We start from the raw sequence: 20,570 nt of genomic DNA on the forward strand, positions 1-20,570 counted from the left end.
GGTCTTTACCAAGGTAATGGCCGAAATGATGATTCTTCTTCGAAGAAAAGACGTCTTAATTATCCCTTACTTGGACGATCTCCTGATAAGGGCAAAGTCCAGGGAACAGTTGGAGGTCGGAGTAGCACTCTCGGGTACTGCTACAACAGCACGGGTGGATTCTAAATATTCCAAAATCGCAGCTGATCCCGACGACACGTCTGCTGTTCCTAGAGATGATTCTGGACACAGTCCAGAAAAAGGTGTTTCTCCCGGAGGAGAAAGCCAGGGAGTTATCCGAGCTAGTCAGGAACCTCCTAAAACTAGGAAAAGTGTCAGTGCATCATTGCACAAGGATCCTGGGAAAATGGTGGCTTCTTACGAAGCGATTCCATTCGGCAGATTTCACGCAAGAACTTTTCAGGGGGATCTGCTGGAAAAATGGTCCGGATCGCATCTTCAGATGCATCAGCGGATAACCCTGTCTCCAAGGACAAGGGTGTTTCTTATGTGGTGGCTGCAGAGTGCTCATCTACTAGAGGGCCGCAGATTCGGCGTTCAGGACTGGGTCCTGGTGACCACGGATGCCAGCCTGAGAGGCTGGGGAGCAGTCACACAGGGAAAAAATTTCCAGGGAGTGTGGTCAAGTCTGGAGACTTCTCTCCACATAAATATACTGGAGCTAAGGGCAATTTACAATGCTCTGAGCCTAGGAAGACCTCTGCTTCAAAGTCAACCGGTGCTGATCCAGTCGGACAACATCACGGCAGTCGCCCACGTAAACAGACAGGGCGGCACAAGAAGCAGGAGGGCAATGGCAGAAACTGCAAGGATTCTTCGCTGGGCGGAAAATCATGTGATAGCACTGTCAGCAGTGTTCATTCCGGGAGTGGACAACTGGGAAGCAGACTTCCTCAGCAGGCACGACCTCCACCCGGGAGAGTGGGGACTTCATCTGGAAGTTTTCCACATGATTGTGAACCGTTGGGAAAGACCAAAGGTGGACATGATGGCGTCCCGCCTCAACAAAAAACTGGACAGGTATTGCGCCAGGTCAAGAGACCCTCAGGCAATAGCTGTGGACGTTCTGGTAACACCGTGGGTGTACCAGTCGGTGTATGTGTTCCCTCCTCTGCTTCTCATACCCAAGGTACTGAGAATTATAAGACGTAGAGGAGTAAGAACTATACTCGTGGCTCCGGATTGGCCAAGAAGGACTTGGTACCCGGAACTTCAAGAGATGCTCACAGAGGACCCATGGCCTCTGCCGCTAAGAAGGGACTTGCTTCAGCAAGTACCATGTCTGTTCCAAGACTTACCGCGGCTGCGTTTGACGGCATGGCGGTTGAACGCCGGATCCAAAGGGAAAAAGGCATTCCGGAAGAGGTCATCCCTATCCTGGTCAAAGCCAGGAAGGAGGTGACCGCACAACATTATCACCACATTTGGCGAAAGTATGTTGCGTGGTGTGAGGCCAGGAAGGCCCCCACGAAGAAATTTCAACTCGGTCGATTCCTGCATTTCCTGCAAACAGGAGTGTCTATGGGCCTCAAATTGGGGTCCATTAAGGTTCAAATTTCGGCCCTGTCGATTTTCTTCCAGAAAGAATTGGCTTCAGTTCCTGAAGTCCAGACGTTTGTCAAGGGAGTACTGCATATACAACCCCCTTTTGTGCCTCCAGTGGCACCGTGGGATCTCAACGTAGTTCTGGGATTCCTCAAATCACATTGGTTTGAACCGCTCAAATCTGTGGATTTGAAATATCTCACATGGAAAGTGACCATGCTGTTGGCCCTGGCCTCGGCCAGGCGAGTGTCAGAATTGGCGGCTTTGTCTCACAAAAGCCCATATCTGTTTTTTCCATTCGGACAGGACAGAACTGCGGACTCGTCCCCAGTTTCTCTCTAAGGTGGTGTCAGCGTTTCACCTGAACCAGCCTATTGTGGTACCTGCGGCTAATAGGGATTTGGAGGACTGCAAGTTGCTAGATGTTGTCAGGGCCCTGAAAATATATGTTTCCAGGACGGCTGGAGTCAGGAAAACTGACTCGCTGTTTATCCTGTATGCACCCAACAAACTGGGTGCTCCTGCTTCTAAGCAGACGATTGCTCGTTGGATTTGTAGTACAATTCAGCTTGCACATTCTGTGGCAGGCCTGCCACAGCCAAAATCTGTAAATGCCCATTCCACAAGGAAGGTGGGCTCATCTTGGGCGGCTGCCCAAGGGGTCTCGGCTTTACAACTTTGCCGAGCTGCTACTTGGTCAGGGGCAAACACGTTTGCAAAATTCTACAAATTTGATACCCTGGCTGAGGAGGACCTGGAGTTCTCTCATTCGGTGTTGCAGAGTCATCCGCACTCTCCCGCCCGTTTGGGAGCTTTGGTATAATCCCCATGGTCCTTACGGAGTCCCCAGCATCCACTTAGGACGTCAGAGAAAATAAGAATTTACTTACCGATAATTCTATTTCTCGTAGTCCGTAGTGGATGCTGGGCGCCCATCCCAAGTGCGGATTGTCTGCAATACTTGTACATAGTATTGTTACAAAAATCGGGTTATTATTGTTGTGAGCCATCTTTTCAGAGGCTCCGCTGTTATCATGCTGTTAACTGGGTTCAGATCACAGGTTGTACAGTGTGATTGGTGTGGCTGGTATGAGTCTTACCCGGGATTCAAGATCCTTCCTTATTGTGTACGCTCGTCCGGGCACAGTATCCTAACTGAGGCTTGGAGGCGGGTCATAGGGGGAGGAGCCAGTGCACACCACCTGATCCTAAAGCTTTTACTTTTGTGCCCTGTCTCCTGCGGAGCCGCTATTCCCCATGGTCCTTACGGAGTCCCCAGCATCCACTACGGACTACGAGAAATAGAATTATCGGTAAGTAAATTCTTATTATAATCATAAGTACATAGATTATAGAGATTCTTTGTTTTTATCATTACTGTGGATGATTGAATAGTTTTGCATCACACCTGCTGGGCATTAGGTCATCAAACGGGGTTTAAATAGATCCCAAAATTCAGATTGAGCTGTACTTCTGATGAAGCTAGGTGACCGAGCCTAGGGAAACGCGTTAAGTGTTAAAGCTGCTACTACTACAAGTGTCCCATTCTCAAAACGGATCCAGATATGGACTTTTAAAATCTGCCATTGGAACTCTGAGGGACTTCATCTATACAGCACCGATTGGAGAGACCCAGTTTCTGCATAAACGGTACAGCTTGCTTGCTGGCAATTCTCAAACTTGTGAAAGTCTCCGTCGTCACGGGTAACACCAGCTGTATTCAATCTCTTTTCCCCAGGGAACTTTGCATACTGTTTTCAGTCCGGGATCCTGTGTGGACACTTAAAAGCAGCCATTACCAATTCATTCTCAGCTCCATTTATGCCCTTAACTTCATGTTTACATTTGAATTTTATGCTTCTGATTTTTTAGCATGTGATGTTTAGGTAATAAATTATATGTTATTTTATTGAAATCGATCCACAGTCATTTATTATCATTGGAGAAACATTAGCGCCAGTCCTTACTTTCTTTTTAAAACATTTTCTAGGGACTGACCATCCCTACTGGCAGCTGTGACAGCGCGTCTGGGTTACTTTTCTTGCTCAGTAACGAAGTAACTACTCTTGTTGCTGATGCAGATTTAGAAATAGGAATACTTTTTTATTTTCAATTTTTTTTTTTTTGTCTAGAAATGAGCAGTAAATACGTAACAAAGAATCTGGTGAGAAGTTTGTTTTGCATTTATAAAATTCTCTCTTAGTTCTGCTAAGCTAAAACACAATTTTGTATATGAGCGATTAGCGGCCTAGAATTGCACTGCAGTTCTTCAGATGGCGGTAGCCAAAGCATTCCGGAGCCTGGTAGATCTCCGCTTCGTATCCCTCAGAGAAACCGGTGGGGGGTTGCGGCTGCTGGGGGAAGTGGAGGGATCACGGCAGGTATCGGAGAGATCTGCCGCAGTCTCTCAGCCACGCATTTAAATGATACTAAATATTTGAGGTTACCCCCTGAAAACTGCTGCAAATATTTCATTATAAGGTAAGACTTTCCCCTAGTCTCCAAAGCTACCCTAGTCCCTGACATACTTTCCTCTTCTGATAGTGTTATCAAATTCCTACTGCACCTTCGTAATCTAGTCAGCTGTTTGATTACAAAACCTACATACATATATTCTCTTCTTAAGGTGGGTACACACTGAAAGATATATATGTCGATCAATTGATCTGCAGATATATCTCTGGACGGATCGGGCAGTGTGCTGTGCATACACACTGCCCGATACGTTGGGGACTGACGTCATGAACTGGGTGGGCGTGTACACACGCCCGCCCAGTTCAGCTGTCAATCGCCGCCGGCCGCCGCAACATGTGTACGGGCGGTTGACCGCCAGCCCATACACACACAGCGACGTGCCAATATATCGGTAGATATATTGGCCGTCGGCTGTGCTGCGGGGGCGACGCAATACATCTGAACGAAGGAGTTCACAGACGCATTGGCCGTACACACTGGCCGACGGACCCGCGATATATCGGCCATTCAAGAGAACGGACGATATATCGGCCAGTGTGTACGTGCCTTTATACTCAAACGTCCCGCTGACCCTCCCCCTTCCTTCCCGTATGGCTGGATTACATATGCTATCTATGACACTTAAGGACCTCTATAACAGTATGGTATCCCAGCTGTCGGGTTCCCGGTGCTCAGGACACGGACACTGGAATACTAACAGCTGGAATGTCCCCTTGCTGGCTCGCTGCGCTTCCATTCCCCCTCTGGTGGTTACATGGACCACCACCCAAGTGGGAAGTCTGGGCGGCAGTTGGGATTCTGTCAGCCGGATTTTCGTCGTGATTCTGGCGTCTGTATCCTGACCATCGAGATCCCGACAGCCGGTAACGTGATTGCCTCCCCTCTATAACATGCCTAGTTATTGTGGGTTGTAAGCTTTGCCGACCCAGCTCTCGTACCTGTCTGTCTGCAGTACCCAGTCTTTGTACTATGGCTGGTCCACATTGTGGGTGTGGATCATAGGGTCGACAGTCATTAGGTCGACCACTATTGGTCGACATGGTCATTAGGTTGACATGAACAAGGTCGGCATGGAAAAAGGTCGACATGAGGTTTTTAAATAAATAATTGGTGTTGTTTTCTTTGCAAAGTGACCGGAAACCCCAATTAGTGCACCGTATCCCCTCACATGGCTCGTGGCTTCGGGCAAGATTACTATTCCCAATGAAAATTCAAAAAGTGTAAACTCATGTTGACCATATAAGTGGTCGACCTAATAAGTATCGACCTAATGACCGGATCCCCAACTTGTAAAGGGTGGTAGAGTATGATGAATAAATGCTTGTTTATACTGTTTATATTTTTATTGAAGTCTTAAAAAATAATGGAAGGGTTATGATTAAGTGGTTAAAATAAATATGTATATATACATACATACATACATACATACATACATACATACATACATACATACATACATACATACATACATACATCATACATGTGCTTGGAGTTTTTGACTTCTCTCTCCCAGCAGCGTGCTCCAGCAGGGCATGTGATTATGTAGATTGAGTAAGATAGCACTCCGAGGGCAGAAAGCCAGCAGTGATATGCGGGCAGCCAGTGCCTCTAAGAAGGTCCCTGCGGGCTCTGCCAGCTGGGACTGAGCGCGCTGGGGTTTGTTTTGGCACCACAGCCTGAGAGTCACTCGCTTCCCCTATCTGTATTTACAGACCGCAAAAAGAAATTTGGAAGCGGATGGCTAGAATATCCCTCACGTTGGCGCTACGTGACTCCGTAGTCGCCCATATTTAATTTGGTGGCGGAGTTAATGCTCTATAAAAGCTATCAGAACCCTGGGAATGACTAATACAGCTTGTGTGTTTTATCGAAGTGTATGGGACTTGGATTGAAATGATTATTGATCTTAGATACCCGGCAGTCCATAAAAGTTCATTGAGCTGGTAAGTTTCCAAGCAGGCTGATGACATTGTAGACTAGAGGATGCTCTGTGGACCTTAGGAGGGAGGGGATGGTAGGGCCTGGATCCGGAGGAATTCACCTGCCGCTGTGTACGTGCAGCCCAGCCTGTCCTGTTGGCATTTTTGAAGTCACAAGTTGAGCTTCTGTTTAATTACATTCCGAGTCACTCTAGGTGCTGGTAATAAAGATAACCCAGAGACCGGCAGGAGGAGGGCCTGGAGGACACTCCTGTTGCACGCAATGTCATGGGGGCAGATGAGTTACTGCTGGGCTGCCTCTGAATAGAAGCAGGAGGAATGTGGGAACCAGCGGGAGGGGAGGACTGCCGGATACTTATACATTAGGAGGATTGTCTCCACGGGTCTCTGTGTTTTACCCGCACAGTACTAGGCAGATGGAGAGTGATTGACAGCCGGATGTTAACCTTTTAGTTGCCCAATATATTCCTACAGAGCATTGTGGTGGAGTTCAGCTAGCTCTGGAAAGCCCACTTACTGCCATCTGTAGGTACAAGGCACCCTGTACCAGACCCATGATTTGGGGGAGGGGGGGGGGTTACACATATCTGATAAATTGGCTGTATCCAGTAACCCTCCACTTACTCAGGATGTCCTTCCAGACCATGCAGCCGGAGCCAGTGACACTGCAAACAAGGATGCAACCAATTGGCTTTGGCGCTGTGCAGACACGCCCCCCTTTACTGTAACGGTCCAATTCAACACCCCGGAACGGCTGCAGTGTGTCACTTACCTGACGTCTGCAGCCGCACTGCATCCGATTATCACTACATCTCATCTGATCATGTGCAGTCCGGGTCCTGAAATTTAAAAAGAAAAAAAAAATGTTCCGCTGCAAAGTAATCGCTCCAGCGTCCACCTGCTGAGTCAGCCCCTCAGTCCTTTGTGTCATGAGTTTGAGATGGCTCATCTGTGCAGCATTTACTAAGGTTTTACTATGGTAGCTCGCTCCCTGCTAGTAAATCCTGACCCTGTGCTATAAACTGGTGGTTTTTATGTGCAGAGGCATAAAATAGTCAGAGTGAATAACAGCTGATTTTAAAGTGTAAAAATAGTTTCAGTGAGAGATGATATAGGTACTGTAGTAATACTTATTCTAGGTTAGCCATAATATCCCTTTAATCTGGGACACACAGGTTCTGTGGCTGGTTAAGTTCAAGCCTGCACTTCACTGCTTCAATCAGCCACAGAACCTGTGTGAAACGCCGGTGTCCCGGATTAAAGGGAATTTATGCCAAGTCTACCTATTTTAGACTCTGCAATTTCCCAGATCGTTGTGGAAAAAGGGGTATAAAGTGTTCCTGTTCTGCAGAGATTATCTGGTAGCCATGCAATTGGTAAACCCTATCCCGGTGATGGGGAACCTTGACACTCCAGCTGTTGCTGAACTACACATCCCAGCATACCCTGCAACCGTTGAAGCATAGCCAAGGAGCAAAACTGTAGCAGGGCATGCTGGTATGTGTAGTTCAACAACAGCTGGAGTGCCAAAGGTTCCCCATCACTGCATACGGTTCGTGAGTTTTGTTAATCTTTATACTGAGTAGTAGTAGTAGTAGTAGTAGTATATATAATGCAAGTTTTAAAAACTACTGTTCAGGATATATAAAATTGGCAATTTATTTTTAAATTTATTTTTATTTTTCTCTTACGTCCTAGAGGATGCTGGGGACTCCGTAAGGACCATGGGGTATAGACGGGCTCCGCAGGAGACATGGGCACTATAAAAAACTTTAGAATGGGTGTGCACTGGCTCCTCCCTCTATGCCCCTCTTCCAGACCTCAGTTAGATCCTGTGCCCAGAGGAGACTGGGTGCATTACAGGGAGCTCTCCTGAGTTTCTCTGAAAAAAGAATTTTGTTAGGTTTTTTATTTTCAGGGAGCACTGCTGGCAACAGGCTCGCTGCATCGTGGCACCGAGGGGAGAGAAGCAGACCTACTTAAATGATAGGCTCTGCTTCTTAGGCTACCGGACACCATTAGCTCCAGAGGGAGTCGGAACGCAGGTCTCCCCTCGCCGTTCGTCCCAGAGCCGCGCCGCCGTCCTCCTCACAGAGCCGGAAGATAGAAGCCAGGTGAGTATAAGAAGAAAAGAAGACTTCAAGGCGGCAGAAGACTTCAGATCTTCACTGAGGTAAGCGCGCAGCGGTAACGCTGCGCGCCATTGCTCCCATACACTACACACACTGGCAGGCACTGATGGGCGCAGGAGGGGCGCCCTTGGCAGCAATATAAACCTCTGGAATGGCATTTTATTGATATAGGCTGCGGAGGCAGTTAATATATAAATTCCCCGCCATTTTTTTATACAATTGAGCGTGACCGAAGCCCGCTGCTGGAGGGGGTGGAGCTTGGTCACACAGCACTAACCAGCGCCATTTTCTCCACAGAGCACTGCAGAGAAGCTGGCTCCCCTGCTGAACACGTTGACAGAGGGCTGAAAAGAGGGGGGGGGGGGACTTGTAAGGCGCAGTGAGTGTATTACACTATTATTATTATTATTATTATATATAAAAGCGCTATATCTGGGAATTTGTTTCCAGTGTCAGCTGGCTCTGGGTGTGTGCTGGCATACACTCTCTCTCTCTCTCTCTCTCTCTCTCTCTCTCTCTCTCTCTCTCTCTCTCTCTCTCTCTCTCTCTCTCTCTCTCTCTCTCCAAAGGGCCTTGTTGGGGAACTGTCCCCTTATAAATATATCCCTGTGTGTGTGGGGGTGTCGGTGCGCGTGTGTCGGTATGTCTGAAGCGGAAGGCTCGTCCAAGGAGTAGGTGGAGCAGATGATTGGGGTGTCTCCGTCGGCAACGCCGACTCATGATTGGTTGGACATTTGGAATATTTTAAATGCAAATGTGACCTTATTACATAAGAGAATGGAAAAAGCAGAGTCCAGGGAAAAAGCAGGGAGTCAGTTCACGGATTGGACTGGGTCACAGGGCCCTTCTGGGTCTCAAAAACGTCCCCTATCCCAAATAGCAGACACTGATACCGACACGGATTCTGACTCCAGTGTCGACTACGATGGTGCAAGGTTACACCCAAAGGTGGCCAAATGTATTCATTATATGATTATGGCAATAAAAGATGTTTTGTATATCACTGATGACCCCTCTGTCCCTGACACGAGGGTGCGCATGTATAAGGAAAAGAAACCTGAGGTAACTTTTCCTCCATCTCATGAACTGAACAAATTATTTGAAATATCTTGGGAGACTCCAGACAAAAAACTGCAGATTCCCAAGAGGATTCTTATGGCGTATCCTTTCCCTACACAGGACAGGGTACGGTGGGAATCCTCGCCCAGGGTGGATAAGGCTTTAACGCGTCTGTCCAAGAAGGTGGCGCTACCATCTCCAGACACGGCAGCCCTCAAGGATCCTGCTGATCGCAGACAGGAAACTACCTTAAAATCTATTTATTCGCATACGGGTGCTTTGTTCAGGCCGGCGATAGCATTGGCTTGGGTATGTAGTGCAGTTGCAGCATGGACAGATACCTTATCAGCTGACATTGATACCCTAGACAGGGATACCATTTTACTGACCTTAGGTCACATTAAAGACGCAGTCTTATATATGAGAGACGCTCAAAGAGATGTTGGGCTGCTTGGTTCCAGAGCCAGCGCCATAGCTATTTCTGCGAGACGAGCTCTGTGGACCCGCTAATGGACGGGTGATGCCGACTCAAAGAAGAATATGGAGGTTTTACCTTACAAGGGTGAAGTTTTGTTTGGGGATGGTCTCACGGACCTGGTTTCCACAGCTACCGCGGATAAATCTACTTATTTACCTTTTGTTCCCCCACAGCAAAAGAAAACTCCACAGTATCAGATGCAGTCCTTTCGGTCGCATAAGTCCAGAAGAGGTCGGGGCTCCTCCTTCCTTGCCAGAGGTAAGGGTAGAGGAAAGAGAACACCTGCTTCGGCTAGTTCCCAGGAGCAGAAGTCCTCCCCGGCTTCTGCTAAATCCACCGCATGACGCTGGGGCTCCACTGAGGGAGTCCGCACTGGTGGGGGCACGTCTTCGACTCTTCAGCCAGGTCTGGGTTCTTTCAGACGTGGATCCTTGGGCCATGGAAATTGTATCCCAAGGCTACAAACTGGAATTCGAAGAGGTGCCCCTTCGCCGATTTTTCAAGTCGGCCTTGCCAGCTTCTCCCCCGGAGAGGAAAGTAGTATTGGCTGCAATTCAAAAGCTGTGTCAACAGCAAGTGATTGTCAAGGTTCCCCTGGTCCAACAGGGAAAAGGGTACTATTCAACCCTGTTCGTGGTCCCAAAGCCGGATGGTTCGGTCAGACCCATTTTAAATCTAAAATCCCTAAACCTGTACTTGAAAAAGTTCAAATTCAAGATCTTGTCGCTCCGGGCAGTGATCTCCAGCCTGGAAGGGGGGGATTTTATGGTATCACTGGACGTGAAGGATGCCTACCTTCACGTCCCCATATATCCTCCTCATCAGGAGTACCTGAGATTTGCTGTACAGGACTGTCATTACCAGTTTCGGACGCTGACGTTTGGGCTTTCCACGGCACCGAGGATTTTCACCAAGGTGATGGCGGAGATGATGGTGCTCCTGCGCAGGCAGGGAGTCACAATTATCCCGTACTTGGACGATCTCCTGATAAAAGCGAGATCGAGAGATCAATTGCTGAAGAGCGTGTCGCTCTCTCTGAGAGTGCTACAACAGCACGGTTGGATTCTCAATCTGCCAAAGTCACAATTGGTTCCAACGACTCGACTATCATTCCTAGGCATGATTCTGGACACGGAACAGAAGAGGGTTTTTCTCCCAACGGAAAAAGCCCAGGACCTCCAGAACATGGTCAGAGACCTGCTGAAACCAAAAAGAGTGTCTGTTCATCAATGCACTCGAGTTCTGGGGGAAATTGTGGCAGCCTACGAGGCCATCCCCTTCGGCAGGTTCCATGCAAGGACATTTCAGTGGGACCTTCTGGACAAGTGGTTAGGGTCCCATCTACAAATACATCAGAAGATAAGCCTGTCCCCCAGGGCCAGGGTGTCTCTCCTTTAGTGGCTGCTGAGTGCTCACCTTCTAGAGGGTCGCAGGTTCGGCATTCAGGACTGGGTTCTGGTGACCGCGGATGCGAGCCTCCGAGGATGGGGAGCAGTCACACAAGGAAGAAATTTTCAGGGGCGATGGTCAAGCCAGGAAGCTTGTCTACACATCAACGTGCTGGAATTGAGGGCCATATACAACGGCCTACGACAAGCGGAGAATCTTCTTTGCGACCTACCGGTGCTGATTCAATCAGACAACGTCACAGCCGTGGCTCATGTAAACCGCCAAGGCGGGACAAGGAGCAGAGTGGCAATGGCGGAAGCCACCAGGATTCTTCGCTGGGCGGAAAATCACGTAAGCGTACTGTCAGTGGTCTTCATACCGGGAGTGGACAACTGGGAAGCAGACTTCCTCAGCAGACACGATCTCCATCCAGGAGAGTGGGGACTTCATCAAGAAGTCTGTGCAGAGATAACAAGTCATTGGGGACTTCCTCAAATAGACATGATGGCGTCACGCCTCAACAAAAAGCTTCGGAGGTATTGTGCCAGGTCAAGGGACCCTCAGGCAGTAGCGGTAGACGCCTTAGTGACACCATGGGTGTTTCAGTCGGTCTATGTGTTCCCTCCTCTGCCTCTCATCTCAAAAATATTGAGAATCATAAGATGAAAAAGAGTACAGACAATACTAATTGTTCCAGATTGGCCTCGAAGGGCCTGGTATTCAGATCTTCAGAAAATGATCACAGAAGATCCGTGGCCTCTTCCTCTCAGGGAGGACCTGTTGCAGCAGGGGCCCTGCGTATTCCAAGACTTACCGCGGCTACGTTTGACGGCATGGCGGTTGAACACCGAATCCTAGCTGGGAGAGGTATTCCGGAGGAAGTCATCCCTACTCTGATAAAGGCTAGGAAGGAGGTGACGGCGAAACATTCTCACCGTATCTGGAGGAAGTATGTATCTTGGTGTAAAGCCAAGAATGCTCCTACGGAAGATTTCCATCTGGGCCATTTTCTCCACATTCTACAGTCAGGAGTGGATATGGGCCTGAAGTTAGGGCCGAAATCTGTACCTTAATGGAGCCTATCTATATTCTTTCAGAAGGAATTGGCTTCTCTCCCAGAAGTCCAGACTTTTGTGAAGGGAGTGCTGCACATCCAGCCTCCTTTTGTGCCCCCTGTGGCACCTTGGGACCTTAACGTGGTATTAAGGTTCCTAAAATCTCACTGGTTTGAACCTCTTCTAACGGTGGAATTAAAATTTCTCACTTGGAAGGTGGCCATGTTATTGGCCTTGGCATCTGCAAGGCGGGTGTCCGAATTGGCGGCCGTGTCTCACAAGAGTCCCTATTTGATTTTCCATGAGGATAGAGCAGAGTTGAGGACTCGTCCTCAATTTTTGCCTAAGGTGGTTTCTTCATTTCATATGAACCAACCTATTTTGGTGCCTGTGGCTACGGGTGACTTGGAGGATTCCAAGTCCCTGGATGTAGTCAGGGCCTTAAAAATTTATGTAGCCAGGACGGCTAGGGTTAGTAAAACAGAGGCACTGTTTGTCCTGTATGCAGCCAACAAGGTTGGCGCTCCTGCTTCTAAGCAGACTATTGCTCACTGGTTCTGTACCACGATTCAGCAGGCTCATTCTACGGCTGGATTGCCGTTACCAAATTCGGTACAGGCCCATTCCACTAGGAAGGTGGGCTCTTCTTGGGCGGCTGCCCGAGGCGTCTCGGCATTACAGCTTTGCCGAGCAGCTACTTGGTCGGGTTCAAACACTTTAGCAAAATTCTACAAGTTTGATACCCTGGCTGATGAGGACCTCGCGTTTGCTCAATCGGTGCTGCAGAGTCATCCGCACTCTCCCGCCCGGTTTGGAGCTTTGGTATAAACCCCATGGTCCTTACGGAGTCCCCAGCATCCTAAGAGAAAATAAGATTTTAAACCTACCGGTAAATCTTTTTCTCCTAGTCCGTAGAGGATGCTGAGCGCCCGTCCCAGTGCGGACTAAATCTGCAAGACTTGTATATAGTTGTTGCTTACATAAGGGTTATGTTACAGTTGGGATCGGTCTTTGACTGATACTGTTCTTTGTTCATACTGTTAACTGGTTGCGTATATTCCAGGTTATATGGTGTGGGTTGGTATGAATCTTGCCCTTAGATTAACAAAATCCTTTCCTCATGTTGTCCATCTCCTCTGGGCACAGTTTGTCTAACTGAGGTCTGGAGGAGGGGCATAGAGGGAGGAGCCAGTGCACACCCATACTAAAAGTTCTTTATAGTGCCCATGTCTCCTGCGGAGCCAGTCTATACCCCCATGGTCCTTACGAAGTCCCCAGCATCCTCTACGGACTAGGAGAAAAAGATTTACCGGTAGGTTTAAAATCTTATTTTTTCTAAATTAACTCTTATAATATGTTGCTTTCCAGTCTATCTATGATTTCAATATTACTAGACGGTCTGTTTTTTTGGAGATCAAATCCTCCGCCATTTACCCCCTTACACCTCTCCATCTCCTTTTAAAATAGTGGCAAGCACAGATGCTAAATTCCTTGTGGATCACATGTATTGCATTACCCACTGATATAAATAGTTTGACATGGTGGTTTTAACCTGGGTTCCATGTAACTTCCTCAAATCCATATGTGGTAACAAGCCTAGAGATGTGACCTTAACCTGTTCACTGCTGGGGCTTGTAATAAGTAAGGCTGCTTTCCGTGCTAAAATCTTAATCTGTAGCATAAACGTGGATCCTATATAATGATTGCAGTGCATAAAACTCAATCAGTACATTTTGTTGATGTAAAGGATTAAAGCAAGTTTATAAATGAATCCAGTGTTTGGGAACTTTGCCCGCTGTTTATTACTAAAACTTCCGCTTCATCTACCTATAGTTTCCATGCATGCTTCTGCGTATATTTGGCACAACTAGCATATGACCGAATCACTGAGAAACTGATCAGACTTTGCGGTTCATGCACATCAGTGTGATATACATACTTAGGTAGTTGCCACACCAACAACTTAGTTGTTTGGCACATGATTTTGGCCATAATTAGCAAAATAAATTGTACTGCGTGTGAATTATAGGCTGACAATTACTTATTCCCCTTTTTAGACATAAGTAGAAACCTAAGATATTTCCTGGCCGCGGCGAGTTGACCTGGGTTCTACTTATGGGAATCATTCCGAGTTGTTCGCTCTTTAAATTTCTTCGCATTGCAGCGATTTTCCGCTTAGTGCGCATGCGCAATGTTCGCACTGCGACTGCGCCAAGTAAATTTGCTATGTAGTTAGAATTTTACTCACGGTTTTTCCCTCGTTCTGGTGATCGTAATGTGATTGACAGGAAGTGGGTGTTTCTGGGCGGAAACTGGCCGTTTTATGGGTGTGTGTGAAAAAACGCTACCGTTTTTGGGAAAAACGCGGGAGTGGCTGGAGAAACGGGGGAGTGTCTGGGCGAACGCTGGGTGTGTTTGTGACGTCAAACCAGGAACGACAAGCACTGAACTGATCGCAGATGCCGAGTAAGTCTGGAGCTACTCAGAAACTGCACAGAGATGTCTTTTCGCAATATTGCGAATCTTTCGCTCGCAATTTTAAGAAGCTAAGATTCACTCCCAGTAGGCGGCGGCTTAGCGTGTGTAAAGCTGCTAAAAGCAGCTTGCGAGCGAACAACTCGGAATGAGGGCCCATGTCTGAACTAGCTGTTCTACCCGCTTTTCACACGGGAGTTTCTGATTTTCACGGTTGTAAATCTAAATTTTGTTAAGTTTGGTAAATCTATAGAGATGTACATTTGAGACGTCTTAATGTAAGTAGATATTAATACATTGTTCTTGGCGTTATCTGAGGAGCACCCGTAGCAGATACGGTAAAAAGTGACAGGACTATTTTTGTAGTTTATAATTTACCCACTGGAGGTGCAATCCAAATTTTGATCCGATTGTGCGTTTGGGCGTTATTGTTCACGCAACGCAAGCCGCGCATCGGTAATTATGTCATTTTCATCACCTTAGGGGAGTTTTATTAAAATTCTAATTATGTCGTTTTCCTATTTTCCACCTGCAGAAGACCTATGTTAAGTTTCAGATTCCTAACATATAGGGAAGTAAGAGAATTAGTGATCAGTCAGTGAGTGAGGGCTTTTGCACTATTATCTATAAAAACCAGATCTCTGGTTGCGCAGAATATCCATGGCAATTAAGAGGCTGGGGGGCTGGCGGACCCCTCCCATAATCTGTTGAGAGACGCCTGCATTTGAGTCACCACACCCCCGCTACCTCCCACAAACAGTTGCTGTCTGTCAGTCTCTGTGTCCTAATCAACGGAACTACGTCCTAGCAACGGAGTATTCTGCGCTATTTAAGAAACTGCACTATAACTGCTGCTGCAAGACCATCGCGGCGCGTGCAGTGCCACCAGCACTTGCAAAGTAGAAAAACATCACCCGACAGCGCACAAATGGGTTTTACACCCACCTCTAAATCAGGCCCCGATTGGCATCACTATAAAAAGGTCCGTAGTGGTGGAACACCCACCACACAAGAACGTGAGCTTTCTGCAACACTTGATAATTGGAGTGTCTAGCTCTTGTATCTTACGTTTGGTATCCTGCAAATGTTTGCTTATCTCTGACACTGGTGTGACTCGTTAATCCATGCATTTGTGTAGGACATGTAGCAGGAAGGGAGTACGCAGGGCCGTTGAGGCACAATTACTGCAGTCTGCATGGAACAGTCCTGTATTTTATCCACAAACTAAAAACGGAATTGTCAGGAAGAGACTAAGAAGTGTGTTGATGCTTCCTAAGTGCAGCAGTGTGACACTGTGTAATGCACATTGTAGTTTTGGCACTTTAATCTGAGTGTACACGGAGTGCTGCTCTCTCCCTACAGACCTATCAGTCATATCCTTTCATACGCTTCGTATCTCCCTCATTAAACTTTCATGGAATATTTAATACTGAACTTCTGAAAACCGTGTCTGTGTCCTCTCTGCCCTCCTATCCGATTCAACCAAGCAAGCTAAGAAATGAAAAGTTATAATGGGATCATCTGATGTATTTTTATGTTGGCAGTAGAACCACAGACCTCAGAGGAAATTCTATCCGTCATTTTATTTACCGACTTTTTCTTTTCTCTTTTTTTTTTTTTTTTTTTTAATTTTTATTATTTTTTTTATATCACATAGCAATAGGTAAGTGCCATACAAATGTACATCCTCTGCTAACTGTTGGTACAGTAACCAAGAGGCACGTTCTGATGAATGCCTCTGATGGAAGGGAGGCTGTACGGTTACAAAGGCTCTGCAGACTTTCCCACTAAGGGGCCAATTCAGTAAAGTTAGCAAATTTTAATCAGCAGAATTTGCTAACCATTAGCACGCATGCTGGGGGGCGCCCATCGCTGGGCAAGGCCGCCCAGCATGCTGACCGGCGCCTCCCCCCCTGCTTCAAGCAGAAATTGCGAACAGCACGCAATTTCTGCTTGTTAGCAGAAATTAAGGATGCCTCCTGCCGGCGCAGCTTAGCTGCGGCCGCAGGAGTCCCGGCTCCATTTTAGTTGTTGCAGCGGCAGTGTGTGACGTCACGTGGCCGCACCCCCCAACACGCCCCAGTTCGCACGTACCAGTCCACCGTTTGGGCTGGCATGCCCCCGCAACGCTCCACTTCCACCCAGAAAACGGAGCGTTGGCGCCCCCCTCCTGTCCCGCGACCGCCTCTGCCTGATTGACAGGCAGAGGCGATCGGAATTTCTGCGGCCCCCCGCAGAAATTGCGGGAGCATGCTCAGTAGGCCCTGCTGCGCATGCGCCCGCGGCCCCTCAGCAAAAATTCTGTACGAATCGCTACTTGTGATTCATACTGAGTTTGCCCCTAAATCTGTAGTTCCCAACTGCGTCCCATCCGTTCATCTAGAATCATGTGGGAGGAGAGCATTGTACAGCTATGACCTGAATATGGATAATTGTGTTTTTTGTCTCGTACTTGCAGATGCCTGATTTTTGCAAGCCCTTACGTTGCAAAATTAGCCCCCTTCTTGTGGACGTTTTCCATAGTAATGCCCGTCTGTCCTGTCCTATTTGTCCTCTGCAATGTGACGAAGCTATATACATGGCAGAGATGGAGCTAAAACCATAGCCCCCAGCTAAACCTGCACAGGACCCATAATCTACTTGTGGGTGTTTTTGTTTTGTTTGTTTTTCCGTTTGATCACAGAAATTCTTCAGTTACACATTTTTACATTTTATTAGTGATGAAGCTTCGTCTTCATCACGTCTTATATCCGAGCTTTTTGTAATTAAGCCGTTTGAAAGCTGCTCATCTTGTCTTTCATTTAAACCCCTAATTCCCAAGTGAATGGGAACTTAGCATTTTTGGGGTCTGTTAATTAAAGGGCGAGTTTGTTCGATTTCAGATCGATCTTAATCGATGTTGGGCTTCCAGGGCTAAAATTCACATTTACTAACTGATGATTTTCTATATTCATTTTTAAATGTTAGTAAATGTTTGTCTTAACCATGGGAGCCTAGATAAATCTGAAATAAAACAAAATCGACCTTTAGTAAATATACCCCCTTGGAGAAGCCTCTTTTGAGGCTCCAAAATGTATCCATTTGGCTATGTCTGTAGCATTGATTTTGGATGCTGACGTAGCTACGCGCCAGGCACAGATTTGAGAAAAGGTCTGGCAAGCCTGGGACAACAGTATGGAGACAATGGTTGGCGGCTGTGTGTGTCGTTGACCACATTTTGCAGTTCCTACGTCGTATGCCTTCCAGCATTAAAGAAAAATATTTCAAAATACCAATAGAATAAAACCAGTGTTTCCCAACTCCTCCATTACAGTCCAGGGTTTAATGATATCCGTGGTTGAGCACAGATGCCTAAATTAGTACATTAGTCCATTTAATTTACCCATCTGGCCTGAAGCATGGCAATCCTTAAAACCTGGAATGTAATGGCGGAGTTTGGAAAATAAGATGATTTCTGTACTGCTAGTGGTTGGATGTTTGGGCCCTGAAATGATGATGATGAAAACTAGCTGGTCAAAAGATAAAATAAAGTACCTGCCCTCATACTGCCTTTTTTCATTGTTTTCCCCCTACAGGCAATTAACGATGGACCAAAAGATAAGAAGGAAGAGTGAAGAGTTTGCGCCATGTGTAGGGAAGACCTTCCCTGATCTGTTTCCATCCAGCCGTCATGCAATTTTCTTGAGCGGTAGCCCAGTTGGCAGCATTGAGCATCACTTCACACTGGCATCTCCTTGGCGTCAGTCTTCAGTCCGCTGCAGGCTGCATCTCCGCCTCCCTCTGCTCTGACTCCTCCCCTTTCCCCTGTTTGTCTCCTGCACAAGTCCGCAATGTCCACGTAATTTTGTAAGCAGGTCCATTCCTGCAGCTCCTTTCTTCCTGTCCTGTTGGGCTGAGAGGCGTTTATACCTGAAAGAATGAGGAATTTTTTGTTTTTTTGTTTTTCACATGTTTACGGTTAAACTTCTTCTCGTTTACCTGTCACAGCGGCAATCTCATGCTTTTCTCTTTAGTGTGCATTATCAGATGCCTCTCTGAATATGGATTACATGTAATAAAATCTCTCCATCCCATATCTGTGTTACTATGTTATGAATGTGCGTTATCGCCTCTGCACGCCTGCTCCAGAACGTTGTTTATCTCCAGTAATATTCCACTCCGTGGCTCCCTTCTGTGTGACACCTCTGTACACCTTGCTAGGTTTGCATTTTCAGGATGTTATTCTGTTATGTATCGGAGCACAATAAGTGACAAATGCCCCACACCCCTGCTATTGGGTGACTGGCTTGCACTAAATCTCAGTCTCTGCCTTCCTGCTGCATCCATTCCCCTTAACACAGTATGTCCCATGCCACCAGATCACACGAGGAGATGGGTCTCTGTCTCCCATCAGATTTATATCCTGCTGGTGTCTTCTGTTAATCTGATTTGATGACTATGAAATACCATAGTGTGACCCAACCAAACACAACCGACACCTTTCTACGGTTTGTGGCTTTATACTCGTGTAATATATTTTGGTGTCGCCCCATTGATGATGATGGCTACCATTTGAACTGATGGAACCCTCTGCGGGAACCGTGGTACATGCTCTGAGCTTACAGTTGGCCTGCAGATCAAGTGACCATTAACGTTGAATAGATCCTATGGTTTACGACCTCCCAAAAATAAAAAATGCAGAGTGGATCTTACTTGGAAGCTGAGAATTGGCATATATACTGCTCAACATCTGAAATGGAGCGGACTAGCCAGATACAGGGGGAGATTGGTCGTTACTTTAGCTCTCTCCAAGCTTTGATACATCTCCCCCCACAATCTTAGAACTCCAATATGGATTCTTTTTTCTCATGCGGCTTAGCACGCCCTTTCCGGGTGTCAGAAATTTTTGATTCACAAAGTATGTCTTGCAACACACCCAAAAAAAAATTATAATAATAATTTTCCTGTAGAACAAACTGGAAAAAAAGCCCTACGCATCACTGACTCCTCCGTTTTGTGGACTAATCTAGTAAGCAGCCGGCCCGTTTGCAAGTGCCCAGCTTTTATTTATGAGGCACTAGTTCTAGTGAAGTGGGGCTACAGTCTGATGAATATTATTTCAACCCACAAAATGGATGAAAGACTTCCATTCTGAAAGGTTCACCATCTAATGTCTGTGTATTGTATGAGCACAGTGCTGGTGGCCATTTTGTGAGCTCAGCCAACATCATTGAGAATCCCTGGTTCCTAGTGCATTCTCTCAAATTTGGAGTCTCCAAATGGCTGCCTCACTGTATAAGGAGCTGGCGCACTTATGTATGAGTTTCTGGGGCTTAACATTCAGACGGTAAAAAAAATATATATATATATTTTATTTTTTTGCATGTTTGAAAACTGCATATTTTTATTTTTTTTAATCCGTTACTAAAACAACCCAACCGCATGCTCACTAGGTAGCTGCTATAGTGCCTGTAATGGAAATAACACGCTTTGTTTATAAAACTAATTGCTTTCATGGTTAAGCAAAACTACATATTATGGTTGTGGTGAACCGGGTAATAGTGGTGTCCATTTTGCTTTCTCTAGGCGTGGAGATTACGAATGTAAAAATTGTACAATGTGCAATAAAACTTTGCTTTGATAATGAAATATCAAGTCGAGTGAAGATTAATTTGCCTACCGCTGCAAAATAGTGCATGCAGCCAGCGTGCTCGATCTGCAACCGTTACTGTCATTTTGTTAGACGAAGGTGATATGAATAAAGCTTGGACACATGTAGAATCGCTCCAGAAATAAGGGTAACCTATGAACCACAGCGCAAAGGCTTTTGGGATTTCATAGGTCTACTTTTGCACGATTGCTCCCTGTTTTAAGGGGAACATGGTGGTGTCTGCATGGGGTGCAAACATTTCGGGGGAGGAAATGGCAGTTCATGGTTGGTCCTTGCTATGTGCAGATCAGGAGCATTTGCACTGGAGTGCAGAAATGACCTGTCCTTTTTGCAGGATCTGGATGATATAAATGAGGTGTTGGTGTGGAAAAA

The 20,570-nt window shown here is 46.7% G+C and overlaps 1 protein-coding gene across 1 annotated transcript in view; it reads left to right on the forward strand.

Annotated features, from left to right (window-relative positions):
• Positions 1-18,621, forward strand: part of BCAP31 (B cell receptor associated protein 31) — a 119,214-nt gene extending 100,593 nt beyond the window's left edge. Inside the window, exon 8 of the mRNA XM_063936308.1 lies at positions 18,124-18,621. Within this exon, the coding sequence (XP_063792378.1) occupies positions 18,124-18,162 (39 nt within the window). The 3' untranslated portion in view covers positions 18,163-18,621. The remainder of the gene's footprint in view (positions 1-18,123) is intronic.
• The last annotated feature ends 1,949 nt before the right edge of the window (positions 18,622-20,570 follow it).

Source organism: Pseudophryne corroboree, chromosome 8, assembly GCF_028390025.1.
Source record: "Pseudophryne corroboree isolate aPseCor3 chromosome 8, aPseCor3.hap2, whole genome shotgun sequence".
Classification (NCBI taxonomy): Eukaryota; Metazoa; Chordata; class Amphibia; order Anura; family Myobatrachidae; genus Pseudophryne; species Pseudophryne corroboree.